Here is a 14,722-nt window from a genome sequence, read left to right on the forward strand (position 1 = left end):
TATTTTTTGGTTTTTCTCCAGTACCGGGAACCGAACTCACGACCTTGCGCTTGCCAGGCAGGCGCTTTGCCGCTGAGCTAAATCCCCAGCCCCCGTTATAGCTTTTATAATGGTTACATTCACTAAGATAGTATTTTCCATTGCCTGCTGTTACTTCAGCGCCATGAACAGCAATTAAAAGGAATATATGCGAGATCAAATTAATGTTTCAGCCATTTTAACTACAGCTTCAAATGGTCTTATAATTGCAAAAACACAGCTTGCACAATTGTTTTGTCATTTTTATGTTTTAATCTAATTGGATTTGAATGCATTCTTTCCGTGGTCTAAATTTAGGCATAAAGGATGCCAGGGCTGTATGCTACATGTGAAATGCAGTAAAATTCCACCCAAAGACACTTCACTTGACAGTAAATTCATTTATGCCGTGAGTTAAATTCCTGCCAGTCCCAAAGGCAGACACTACCCTGTCCCTAACACTCAAGTCTGCAATAGAGACAGGTTCCTTGCCGATCCTTGATAAAATGTTGCTGCTGTTTGTATGAATATATCTTCCTTTGTTTTCTAAGAATCTAGGTGAACTTTATGATTTCAGTTTTTCGGTTGACAGAAAATTCAGTGGAAAAGTAGAATCTAAATGAGAGACACGTAAGGCAGCTAGAATCAGGGCTTCTATCAGCTGGTTAGGGTTGTTCAGATACAAAGATGGGACTGCGGGTAGACGTGCCTATCAGTTCCCGACATAAGTAAAGAGACTGCTCTGGTAGCTCACTGGTCATTCTCAGCCCTGAAGAGACATTAGTAATTACCCAGGGAGATCTGAAGTAGAAATGTTCAGACTGTCTTCAGAGGGTCAAATTTTATTGATGATTCTGGTATATAGCTAGCACAGAGAGTCAGAAATAAATTTCATGTGACTTAATTTGGAAACTTTTTCTGCAGTATGCTATCATTTAGACACAGGGAGGCTTGTTTACTTCATTGTGATTGTATGGTTACCAGTGTTTGTGGCAGCTTAGGCCAATTAGTTGGACCCCAAAGACGGTCGACAGAAACAAAGAAAAAGCCAAAGTTTTGAAGGAAAGAAAAAGGCCACGAACTATCAACACGGATGTGCTTGTGTGCTCTGACTCAACTGAGACCTCCTGATAAATTCTGGAAGCTGTGAAACAGTGACCTAGCTTCTGCGCATTGCATCCAAATTTAGAGGGATCATAAAGAACCTGGATTGTAGGGAAAAGTCTGTGCCCTTCCAAGCAGCAAAGCAAGAAAAGGTACTAAAATTTTAAAAGATGGAGAGGTAGGAGGGGCAAAGAGCTGTAACACCAAGATGGTTCACTCTGCACGAATTCTCCGCGGTGCGCTCCACGGTGCTCCAGGAGCTGTGATTCATGAATCCCGAAACGGGCTCAGACAGAGCCACTGGTGCTGCTGGTGAAAATCTGCTGTACATAAGCAAAAAAAGTAGGCATCTGCAGACTTTCTTTAGTGAAAAGAATATTAGCTCTGAGCATGTGACTACTTTTAGTTCAAGCTCGTGCAATGAATCATTCTGTAATTGAGGTCTTCCCTAGAATTAACCAGACTGATTGTGTGTTTTCTCCCTTAAGATGCTTGTACCATGAGAAAAATCAGGCTGTAAGGCAAAGGGCGGCCAACTGAGTGCATGATGAAGCTACTCTGTACCCTATTTTCTCTAATCTAAAATAAACCTTTGGTTTAAAAATGATATTTCTGTAAAAACAAAAGCAGTCACATTGCATTTAGTTTTCGAGTATGAGATGCATTTAAACTTACTTTTCAAGCATCTCTGTTTCAGGAACAAAAATATATGAAGATGTCCTGTGCTCAAAACCCGTATTAGTACTTGGAGATTCGTTTGAAGACTAGGCAGTGCACAAAGACTGGTTAGAGCAGCAGTGTAATAGCAGTAGTGTAATAATCAGGTGTGTGATACTAGGACCTGCCCTGGGAGAAAGCACAGGTATGGAAGGAAAAGGCAGGTCTAAGGATCACCAGGAAGAAGGCTCTCTCCACATTTATCAAGGCAAGAATATTTTCCGACTTATTTGATCCAAGAAAAACTTGTAGTTTCTAATAGCAACAAAGAATGCATTAAAATAGTGAACTTAGAGCATAGATCAGTGGAGCTCAAGCTTCACCGTGTCAGGCTCATCTGGAGAGCTTATTAAATGCAGTGTTTGAGTCTGAGTTCTTCCTCTGAGATGGGTCCAAGACTGTGTATTTATAGTAAGTTCCATGTGTCCCTGTTGTGGCTGCTTGGGGATCTCACTTCGAGAAACCCTTGAGGGTTTCATGGGACATCCCTGACTCTTAACTCGCAAAGTCCACAAGATGAATAAATCGATAACAGCAGGTTTTTATATGAAGCAGTGAGTGCTATTAACAGTTCTACATACATGATGCTGTGATTTGACTGTAAACTCGTGTTGGAATCTCAGTCGCCAGTGCAACGTTATTGGGAGGCAGAGCCTGCAGGGAGTTGTGCAGGTCACGAATGCATTAGTTCCACCCTCAGAAGGGTTCGGGGAATAGGTTCACCGTGTTTCACTCATCTGCTGTGTGAGGCAAAGCACTATACTCTCTAGGATGCAGAGTTCAAGGCACCATCTTGGAAACAGAGACGAGGCCCTTACCAGACACCAAGCCTGTTGTCACCAAGAGCTCAGGCTTCTCAATTTCCAGAACTGTGGGAAATCAATTTCTGTTTTTATTTGTTTAGCTTTTGTGGGGGCTTTTATTGTTTTTGTTTGTTTGTTTGTTTGTTTGTTTTTGAGACAGATGCTTACTATGTAGTTCAGGCTGGACTTGAACTCACTGTGTAGCCCAGGCTGGCCTTGGACTTGCAGCAACACTTCTGCCCTAGCTGCTAGAGTACTGGAATACAGGTTCGCAGCACCATGCCTGGTGACTTTCTTTTTCTAAAATACCCAAGCTCAGATATTTTATTATGGCAGCATGATATGAATTAAAACATGATACACTTAAAAAGATTTGTTGAATTAATTAAGCCATCGATTTATTCAATATATATAGAGTATATATATTGAGTATCTGCAGTTAATCAGGCATTGTTTAGTGTTTTAGAAATATAAGAGTAAAGTCAATTGATTTTTAAAAGAATTCCTTATCTTCTAGAGAAGAAGATATGTATAAAATAAAGAAGTAATAGGTAAAATATGGAGCAGGTTAGGTGTGATAACTGCAGAGAAGAAAACAAACCCAAAAAGAAGAAATAGCAATTGAATTTTACATGCAAAGACCAGAGAGAACTTCACTGGAAAGTGACGTGAATGAAGTAAAGAGGGGAGAAAGGAAGCCAGGCAAATGTCTTGCAGAATAGCAGTCCAGGCAGAGGGACTGCAAATGCAAAGGCCCTGAGGTAGAGTTTTTGGGACATTGGAAAAGCAGAAGTGACGTTGGTGCTGACAACACAAGTGGGCAGAGAAGGGCTAAGGTCAGGGACATAATGGTGAGGCTGTGCGGGGCCTTGCAGCCCATGGTGAGAACTGACCTTCCCTCTAAGGGACACAGGAAGGTTCTGGAGGGTTTTGAGTAGAGGCCAAACATGATTCTGTTCCATTTTAACGAGATCGTTCTGCTGGTTCATTGAGCATGTATTGAAAGGGTGGTTGGGATAGAATCAGGGTGTCTAATAGAGATTAATATGGCAAATTGACTTTTTTGAGAGAGCGATAGAAAGGGAAAGAGAAGTGTGAAGTTTTAACAATAACACCCTCAACTCTTAAGACTTAAACTAGAAATTAAACCGAAAGATCGAGGATCGCCAAACAAAATGAGCGACTTCCCTCGTCTGCTCTCCAGTGCCCTCTGATGGCGATACCTGGGTTACTGCAAACAGGTTTACCCTTGGGAATATACTACACTATGTAGCAAGAATGGTCTTCCTTGGTAGTTGATAGCCACCATATCTTTACACAGTGTCTTTCATATGCACACGTGGAATTTAGGAGGAAGTAGTAATTCTCCAGGTTACCTGGTGGTCATGCATTAAGGTTTCCTACTGGGGCTTCTTTTTTCTTTTAATAATATTTCATGTTCTTGAGTCTTCTCCAATAGTCCACAAATCCATTTTGATGGCTGATTCTAAGAGATGCAGTGCCGCTGACACTGCCTTTAGGACAGCACTTATCAACGCAATGACCTGAATAGTGTGGAGATATGAATCCCAGCCAGGAGATCTGTCCTTTCTAAATATATTTAGTTAAATCATTTGAAGGCATCCACAGAAAATCATCTGGATAATTTAGCAGTCATGGAAAATAATGTGAGAAAATTACATATATTACACATTATAAGCACAAGCTTATCTCATTAAAATATGTTAATGTCACATTTATTTTATCAAAGGAAAATGGACTTTTTCTATCATACCCTTAATTATGACGTTGGCAATTTTATGTTGTCATATAAAGAAAATTAAATGTCATTCAAGCTTTTGTTGAAAACTAAAAACTTTTGAAAATTGTTTGTGAACAAATTTCTAGTTCTTGACAAATATCTGTTGAATGAATACACACAATTATTCACTGATCAAACATACATACCTGCAATGCACTGACCATTGTGCCAGACCTCAGAGACATAAAGATGACTAAGATAAAATTTGTCTCTGGCAGCAGGCTCACAGTTTAGCCAGGGAGCAGGCATGTAAACAGAAATTACAGTTGGTCTAGGACTTCAGTGCTGAGGAAGCTCAAAGAGGTGTTAATGTTTCTTGGAGTCAGAAAATGTCTCATAGAAAAAAAAGAGTCTGCGAATAAAACAAAAACCCATCTCTTTCTACACGCATTATTTTGTTATTTTTGAATAATAACATATTTACCATCAAGGGAGCGTGATTTCAGTTTGTGTCCCCTGTCAAAAATTGAGATTCTAACACAGGGTGGTAGTACGAACAGAGCCTGAGGTTGTGCAGGTGGGGCATTCTTTCTTTCCCTTTCTACAACCAATTTCAGCCTCCTCCAACACTGGAAAGACAGAACTAATACAGTTGAGAATGTTCTCCAAATTTTTATGATATTCAGAATATGCAAGAGGACACATTATGGACCAAGACTGACAAAGTCAGCAGAAATTGTTTTATATTGAAATCGGGGATTATTCCAGCTTTTATCTTTCAATGAGAGCAAAACTTGTGAAAAGAAAAGGGATTAGGTTAGCTATAATAACAACACGATAAAAATTAGTTCAATAAAATAATGGTAAAATAAAGTACTAACACTTATGAATAGGACAAAAGAAAAAAGCTTTCTTACTTTGTCGGGATATAGTACATGGTTGTTGATGTTACATAGATTTTATATACCACTAAGAAAAATGATACAACTAAAGAATGGCCAACCTAAGGAAGTTTTGGTGTAAAGGGCGTCCTAGTTTTAGAGATGTTAAAAATGAGAGAAAAATTAGCTTTAGAGTTGATAAATTTGAGTAGTCCTTCAGAGACAGAGTTCTGGACTTTTAAATGCTCCTTTGAAGGAATGATTCTAAAAGAGCATTTTGTGGGAAGGGAATCAAGAGATGGAGGGAGGAGGAAGAGACGGGAGGGAAAGGTGATGAGAACAAAATTCAGATGTGTTATGCACACGTCCCAACACCACACAAAGGATGGAACTGTTACGTGCTGCAAACACAGACTAATAAAAAAATAGAGAGGCGTCTTGTTACTTTTGGATATTCTTAGGAAAGGCGTGTCTCAATGCACAAGCCAGAAACCTAATTGCCTAAAACCCCAAAGAAGATCTCATGGAAAATGAAAAAAATATTTGCATTAATCTCCCATCACATTCTGCTGAGCATTATTGTGCTTATCCGATGCTGTGAATCAGAACAGGAAGTCATCCTGGCTCTCCTCATTGTTCATGTGAAAAGTAATGACTATGATATATAGACGGAGAATTATTTTATGCATATCTGTAATGAAAGCTGAATGTTACATTTCCTCTTTGCACAGATACTCGTGTCACAGACCTGCACTGATAACTGCTGTAATTGATACATGTAACGAAGCCAGAAATAGCAAACGGAGTTCTTATTCAAAAGAACCGTGTGCGCTAGAGGCCCATTAGGATATAAAATATATTGGGTGGAAAGTGAAATTTAGGAAGGCAGTTTAAAGCCAGAGTCCAACTATTTCCAAAGCGTGGGCTGTGCAGATAGTGAGCAAGGTGTTCAGGGCAGTTCGTCAATGCCAGGCTGCATGTGCGTGCACGGTCTGCCTACTGAGATGAGTGATGGGGACAGCAACAGGGAAAAGACCTGCTCTGTACCGATAGCATTCGACATGTGTTATCTTACGGCACAGAACGTCAGTATCAATCTCTAATTGCCAAAAGGTACATATTAAAGTCAGCAACCTCTAAATGCTTATCGTACATTTGGGGAACCATCATTTAGAAATCATGATTTGTTTTAGACAATGGCCAAAGCCATACATTTGACGTCAAAGCTTTTGATTTACAGTGGGCCGAGGCTTGGAGAAGCACTGAGAATCTCTTCTTTCACAAACTGGCTCATCTTCCAGGACACATGGTGGATTTTTCCATAATTGTTCCATGCGTTCATTCAAAATTCGTTGTTTTCTATTTTCAAGAATATGCGCTAAATGCTACAGATATGGGTGTAAAAGAACAAACACTGACTACAAGATCCCCTCATTTTGTAGGCAAAATGGAAAAAGAAGCAACTGTGATGCTACATAAAATTACATTACTATTACAGGGAAATTTGAGAGCGCAGTGGAGTGGTATCAGAGGCAGGTACAAGCAGTTAAGTGTGGATTCCAGAACTGTGTAGCTCGCACTGAGTGTTTGGAAACCAGCCGGACGTGGTTTGCGGAAGCAGGGAGCGAGGCTGGGTGCTACGCGCAGGGTCAGCATCTACGTGCAGCTGAGGGGCAGGAGCGGTGAGAAAGCTGCAAGGACACTCTTGTGTGTGGCACCCGCACAGTTCACACCTTTCGGAAGCTCCGCCACATGGCAGGGCAGCTGCGCTCTACGCTTGATATCACGGGAGGTGTTTCTAAAATTGAAGCAGATATTGCTAGGATGAGGATTTTTATAGAACTCTCATTTCTGTAGAAGTATAGCAAGGGATTTCAAAGAGAGAGTCCAGTAATACGAGAGAAGACGAGAGAGGCTGAGGGTCACTAAGACGGCAGCAAATGGGATGGCACCAAATACCACTGCACAGGTTTCCATTTTTACAGGTAGAAACTTTTAATTTCTAAGTTCTTTAGACACAATCAAATTTAATATGCTGCCATCTCTTTTGAGTTGGGTATTTGTAGAATCTGAAAACACTTATAAATGGTAGACGAGGTTAGAATATCCTACTGTATTTGCATCAGGAAAGTAAAAGCAAAAATCAGTCAAATTGCGAAGACTTCTCAGCTGTTTGAGAATTTCTGAATATCATTTCAATACATGAGTCATTTTTCAGGGTTGTAGACACACAATTAAAGACGGGTCAGTACAAACATTCATCCTTTTGTGTCTTTTAAAACCTGTATACAAATTTGATTACTGTGTATCAAATAGTGGGTTGACAGATTCAGTGATTTTTTTTATCTTAATATAACTCCATTTTTAAAAAAATCTTAAACTTATTTTGCTTAACAAGTACTCATCATCCTCTATTTTTGGGGAGCATAAATATTTTAATGCCGTCATACCTTAAAATGAAATAGTTTCTAATTTTGACATTAATTACATTAAGTCACATTCTAACTTTATATTTAAAATTAGTATTTTACAACCTAAAAATATGATAACTAAAAACATCTATTCAAACAGAACACTCAAGCAAATAATTGCACAGCTTTTGTGTGTGTGTGTGTGTGTGTGTGTGTGTGTGAGTAGCACTAGAGATTTAACTCATGGCCTTCATACTGAGCTATATCCCCACTGCTTTTTAATTCTTAAACTTCAGACAGGGTGTCATTAAGTTACCCTGGCTGGGCTCAAACATATCAATCCATGCAGAATGCTGGGGCGACAGGCATGCCCTACCACACTCGTCTTGCACAACACATTTGTATGACAGATTTTGGTGGAAAGTGCGTGTGTTATTTCTCTAGTACTGGTTACTTTCATAATCACTTCAGGATCCATTTAATTGTATAATAATCCCACAGTGTAGTTACAATAATTGTTCTCATTTTTCAAGTACCAAAGTTGAAACATGGAAAGGTTAAGAGACTTGCCCAATACCACACAGCTAATTAATTGGGTGTGCTCAGATCTTAACCCCAGTCTTCTGGTTTTAAGAGTCTGAACTTTTTCTGCTATTTTATATAGCGCCTAGCTAAACCAAGCGTTTAAACATAATGAAAAAACACTAAGTGGTTCATTTTAGGCTTCCAATAAAAGCACAGTTAACAATAACTCTCTTCTAAAATGACTTGTTTCCACAGACCAGAAAAGCCACAAGCTGTTGTATGCAATAATTCTTTGTAAGTAACAGCTGTTCTGCTTTGTGCAATTTCCCACAAGCCCACCAATTTTAATATCAATTAGAAATGAAGAGAAAAATTATTTTGGGTAACATAGCATTTGACAAGTGCCTTAGTAAATAAAACATTGCCAAGGAGCTAAAATATTTTTACTGTGCTGAAATTTTCCTATTTTTCCATGCTGACTTTTTTCAAAGGTGTCAATTGTGAATTACAAATTGATGAATGTTGGTCCCAGCCCTGTCTAAATGGTGCAACTTGTCGGGATACTCTGGAGGCTTATTTCTGTGACTGCGCCCCTGGATTCCTAGGAGATCACTGTGAACTTGACATTGATGAGTGTGCCAGTCAGCCGTGTCTCCATGGAGGGCTATGTGTGGATGGAGGAAACCGGTATGTCTTCTCCTACGACTGCGTGATTGGCTTAAAGAGACCTGAAATTGTTGGACCGTGAACAACTTCAGTTTAAAGCTCACAGATTACTTTACGTTTAAATGATAAAAAGTTGTAGCATTCATATTTTACTAAAAAGTATATTCTTTGGAGATCGTCTTGACTAGTGAGGACTTTCCAAGTTACTCCTGAAATACAGTAGTTTAGAGCTGCTTATACTATGGGAGATTATCAGCCTTTCAATTCTATGAAATAAACCTGTTGTAAATAGGGAAGACACAAAATCAAAACTAAAGATTATTAAAATTGTGAACATAAGGTTGTATCTATATGATAATAAGCATATAAATCAAGTGGCAAAGTAAATGTTCTAGAAATCTTATATAAGCTGTTGGAAAGGACAATAACTGAATTATTCACATGCTGAATTCTTAAGAATATGGGAAATTGGATGAATATTTTTGAGAAAGCATAATGGTTAGAAATAACCATATCATATTTCTCCAAATCAGATTCTGTCACTGCCTTCCAGGCAGAAAGTACAACAATATGTCATACCTTATGTTATACCAATATGTTATACCTAATATGATAAATATAATAAAGTTGTGTAATGGTAGTTGAGCTCACATCAAACACTTTGGAAAGAACTTTCCAATAGTTATGAAAATAACAAAAAACTACATCATCAAATGCATTGGTAATATTCAACAATATTGCATTTCAAATTATCCTGTTTGATCCTTCAACAGCTCAGTGGCAGACAAGATGAACATTAATGTTCTTATCGTACAATGAGATATCAAAGTCCAAGAAAGTAGGGTGACTTCCACATGTTCACACAGTTAATTCTTTGCAAAAGGAGGGCCAGAATCCAATTTTCCTTTATTTAGTAAGTAAAACATCGTTTACCACAAGGTTAATTTTAAAGCAAATGAAGCGCAGAGGGAGGGCCATAAAAGGCATGCACACCTCAAATATATTCATCAAAATAGTAGGATTTATGATAGAGTACTGTGGTGGTGCCATTTCTTTTGTAAAATAAAAAACATAACTTGAATCACATTCCCTACCCTTTTCCAACTTCAGTCATCCCTAAATAATGCACCAATGACATCTGTCTCTCTATTCTTAGATACAGATAATTGGTCAAAACAAAGAAAACCAGGTTACAAAGAACTTCTGACAAGATTTCCAGAGAAAAATAAAGCTATTCTATGTATGCTTTATGGGCTCCAGAAAGCAGTAACCAGAAATTACACAAAGCTTTCAGTTCTAGAGGAAATGCAAACAAAACAGTGTTAAACTTTGCCACAATTTGTTGTCCTTTTTTCAATGAGGCATAAGTATTTTTCAATTCTACTACTGGCTTTATATCTCTTACTGTCTAAATTTTGAAAAGATAATCATGAAGTCAACCAATGCGACTTGGCTTTATTTTCCCACAATTAAAAAATTAATGTTTGCTACAACGCATATGAGGAAAAAAAGGCTCTTGTAACTAAAAGAATTATGCAAATTGAATAATTAATTCCATAAACTGAGGGACACTAACCAGCTGGCCAAGCTCCTTGAGTACATGGCTCTTATCTCTAATGTCTTCTATGTAGTAGATTTTCATAAGTATTTCTAATTAATGGAATAGCAAATAAATGATGTCCAACTACTCATATAAAATTAGTCAAACATTTATTATTTCAGTTTTGTTATACAAGTCCACATATCTGTGCTTGATGGTAAATATACATAGTCATCCTGAACAGGACTGCAATGGCCTCATAATTCATAGGTATCATCTGCTCAAGACATTCTGTATTCTAAGGTAAGTGGCAGATGCATTTTCTACAATACTATATCCTTGAAGAAATCTCACCTGAAGAGAGGAGACTCCCCCTCTTCATAAAGTCAATAGCTCTGCCCAATAGATTTATATTTGTGGACTGTCAGATAGTCTCACACAAGCAATGAATGGTTAGAAATACCAAGACTATAATATTCTTACAATTTAAAATAAGAGAATGTCACAAGTCACAATTTATTTAATGAAAGATTTTCCAGAGTTTTTCATAATTTATTGCTTCATTCTTTCACATGGAACCTTTTATGGCACAATTCATTCTCTACTACCTTCAACAAAATGAACAATTTTATTTAGTATGATTTAATCATTTTTTATTTAGTACCTTGGGGGTGCATGAGATACTGCATCTATTTTACATGTACATTTAATTATCACAATAATGCTGCGATGTAAGCGCTATTATTTTAAGTTTATGGGTGAAGGAACTAAAAACAAAATCACGGTTTCCAAAAGATTTTACATGAAACTTTACTATAATTTTTAAAAAGATAACGATAAGACTAGTATAAAAACATACTGCATTCAAATCTATAGACGTAATTCCCCAGTAAGGTCAGTATTAAGATGAAGCCACAGGTTAATGGGTTAATGAACAAAAGAAAAGACAGGCTTCCTGGCACACACCTGTAATCCAAGTGCTCTTGGAAGCTGAAGTAGGAAAACTGCAAGGTCGAATTCAACCTGGGCAACTTTGTGATTTAGGGAGACCTTTTTCAATACAAAAAATAATAGGGCTGGGGATAAAGCTCACTGAGAAGGCTGGGAGACCAAGGTGGGGATAAAAGTGTTTGATTTCCATCTGACTACCTGTTGACATGAAAATCTCATTTACTCCTCAGATATAGCTGCAACTGCATGGGTAGTGGATTCACAGGAACACACTGTGAGACCTTGATGCCTCTTTGTTGGTCAAATCCTTGTCACAATAACGCTACCTGTGAAGACAGTGTTGACAATTATATTTGCCACTGTTGGCCTGGTAAGTGACAAAATAGCTTACATCAACTTTCTCTTTTTTTGCTTAGAATAGAAGCAAAAAGTTATAGAAAATGAAACTAAAAATTCTTGTAAAGGCTTTAAATGATTTCTTCTAATTATCACCTCTACTAGTATTCTCTGGTGCTCACACATACTTACAGTTGTACTACACACTGCATAGCTGTAGGTGGCTAAAGCTGCCCAGTGATTGGAGCCATTTAGAAGAAAAAGAGGGTGAAAATCAACAGAAAGATAAATTTCAACACATTGTTAGTGGAGAATGATTCACTGGAAGATGATTTCTGTTTCTTTAAGATATTCTCTTAGACTACAGAAATATATAGAAACCCGTGAAATAATATTAAAATTCTGGGACCTTATCTTTTATCTTAGAAGATAAAAGATTTTGCAGAAATAGAAGTAATATCCTAGGCATTTATAAAGTCAACCAGGATATAAGTTAAGCATATAAAAACCTAACTAAAAATTACATGTAAAGGGTAATTCGACTTGAGTGTACAGGGGATACAAGAACAAATAGAAAGCGGTACATAATACTTGAATTACATTACTGGCCACCTTAAAACATTGATTTTAATTTCGGTGGATAATTTATTTTACTTTTTATGTGATTTAACTAGGGTTGATTGATAGAACTGAGAAGTAAAGCATCTCCTCTCTTTCTTGATCCACTGGGGGGAAATGACAAAATGATCCAAGGTCTAGTTGTATAAACTTACTGATTATCTTTGTATCCTCATTCATCTACTTGAAGAAAGGATAACCCTGTGGATGGAAAGAAAACATGTAGAATAGAGTCCATCCCGTCAGTAGAAGCTTCTGCTTGCGATATCTCATTGCCTGAGGGACATTTGACATTTTTGGCTAAATATATTCTCTATCTTTAAAAAACCCTAAAACTGTAAGTTTTCTTTTGGTACCAGGAATTGAACTAGTGACCTTGCGCTTGCCAGGCAGGTGCTTATACCACTGAGCTATATCCCCAGCCCCTCAAAGAATAAGTTGAGATTCTCCTATAACTTAGAAATCTGTGTATGTTACCTGCTCCTACTTCAAATAATGAGTTGGGGACATTTACTATCTTTTCATCATCAACTTGATTTCAAAACTGAAACTTTCCCAAATATGTTCATAGGCAGGGTTTCTGCCCAGAAGTGGGGGCTAACATAAGTGATTGGGGAATAGGATAAATTTACAACTGAGTAAACTTGAGTGAGTTGCCTCTTAATCCTTAAATTTCTCATTTTAAGAAGTAGGTAAAAATACCTTACTGGTAGTATTGTTCTGAAGAGTAAAATTATAAAAACAGAGTCTGGACTATAGTAAGCACTTTTAAAAGGATAATTGTTACTATATGCCAACTGCATAACATGGGACTTTGTATGAGAGATGGACTGTGTTCTACAGGGGTTGTATAATGGAGTACAGCACTTAGAAGATCTGTCTTAAAAGAAAAAAAAAAAAAAAAAAGCACATGCAAGCTGGGCGTAGTGATGCATGCTGTAATCCCAGCTCTCTGGGAAGCTGAGGCAAAGGGATTGCAAATTTGAGTCCAGTCTGAGGAATTTAGTGAGAACCTGGCTCAAAATAAAATGCAAAAAAGGTCTGAAGATATAGCTTAGTGCAAGTGCTCTGTGTTCAATATTCAATACCATACAAACAAAATAAAAGAAAACCTACATATGTTCCATTCATTCACGGATCTAATCAGTTAAGCTCTTTGGATTTCAGTGCCAAGTTTACATATGTTAGGATCAAGGAATTAAAAAGACATCCTTCCTTCTTCCAAGAAGACTTAGAAAATTGTCATTGAAAAAGAAGACAGAAAACATTGGAATTCTAGTATTCTTATGAGACTGTGCAAAAATATGTGTAGAGTGACTTTGAGCACGTTAAGGAGCTATAAAAAGTTATTTAAAGGAAATAAAGGGAGAAGTAGAGGAGTGGGTTGACCAAAGAGAAATCATTCTAGATACTTTAAAGACGACTGAACATGTATCAGAAATGTATACGGGAGCAGTGTAACTTTGAACATGTAAATTCTCTGAGTTTCAGTTCCTCATTTATAAATCAGAGATGCTGGAAATAATATCTACTTCATAGAGTTCTTTGTAGAGAAATCTACCGATGGATATAGAGTGCCTAGCTGAGCATGCTTTTAGAATGTGCTCAAGCTTCCGGGGCTGGTGGTGCATGCCTGTAATCCCAGCACTCAGGATGCTGAGGCAGGAGGATTGTTAGAGTTCAAGGCCAGCCTGGGCTACAAAGTGAGCTCAAGGCCAGCCTGAACTCATAGGGAGACCCTGTCTCAAAAAAAAAAAAAAAAAAAAAAAAAAAAAAAAAGAATGTGCTCAAAAAACGCTAACTAAATATCAAAGTTAGGAGGCTGACCATTCTAGACCCTGTGGGTAGCTCCAAGTAGCCCATTACTTATTTAAGGAAAAAAGAAAATAAGGAGAAGATGGAGGAGAAAAAAGAAGCAAAAAACAGTGAAGGACACACGCGCAAAAGTTCCAGTTGTGCAACTGTAAGTGATTACTGGGTTATACCGGGCTTGTGTTGCAGAGGTGGTCTAGGGAGCAGGATTGAAGCTGCAAAAGCCACAAAGCTGCTTGTCCTCCTTGCAAACTGTGGGCGGGGGAGTTGTATACTCTGACCTGCTAAGTTTAAAGGAGTGCTCCGGCAGCTTAAGGAAAGTCAGCTGAGGGAGATATAGTCAAAGGCAGGGCATCTAGTGAGAGTGTTCTGCAGGAGTTTAAACAGAGGTGAGTCCCAGAACTAAGACATCAGTCATGGGCTCACACAAGGGGATGGATAGTTGGGAGAGTCTTGGGCCATAATGTGGTTCAGACTTAGAACAGTTCTGCTGAGCTTCTGTCTTAGGTCATTGAAAGTCGATGGTTTCGTTAGAAAAGTCAGAATGTCTTTGTACCCTATTCTATAATATGTAAAAAAGATTTAACACTACCAACCAC

The 14,722-nt window shown here is 37.9% G+C and overlaps 1 protein-coding gene across 3 annotated transcripts in view; it reads left to right on the forward strand.

The window, feature by feature from the left end:
• Window positions 1–14,722, forward strand: part of Crb1 (crumbs family member 1, photoreceptor morphogenesis associated) — a 188,184-nt gene that overhangs the window by 54,420 nt on the left and 119,042 nt on the right. For all 3 annotated transcript variants that reach the window (XM_005375121.2, XM_005375122.2, XM_013521884.1), the window contains exons 3-4: window positions 8,692–8,887; window positions 11,588–11,727. In XM_005375121.2, the coding sequence (XP_005375178.1) occupies window positions 8,692–8,887; window positions 11,588–11,727 (336 nt within the window). The remainder of the gene's footprint in view (window positions 1–8,691; window positions 8,888–11,587; window positions 11,728–14,722) is intronic.

The sequence above is a fragment of the Chinchilla lanigera genome, unplaced genomic scaffold (assembly GCF_000276665.1).
Source record: "Chinchilla lanigera isolate Chin_1 unplaced genomic scaffold, ChiLan1.0 scaffold00005, whole genome shotgun sequence".
Classification (NCBI taxonomy): Eukaryota; Metazoa; Chordata; class Mammalia; order Rodentia; family Chinchillidae; genus Chinchilla; species Chinchilla lanigera.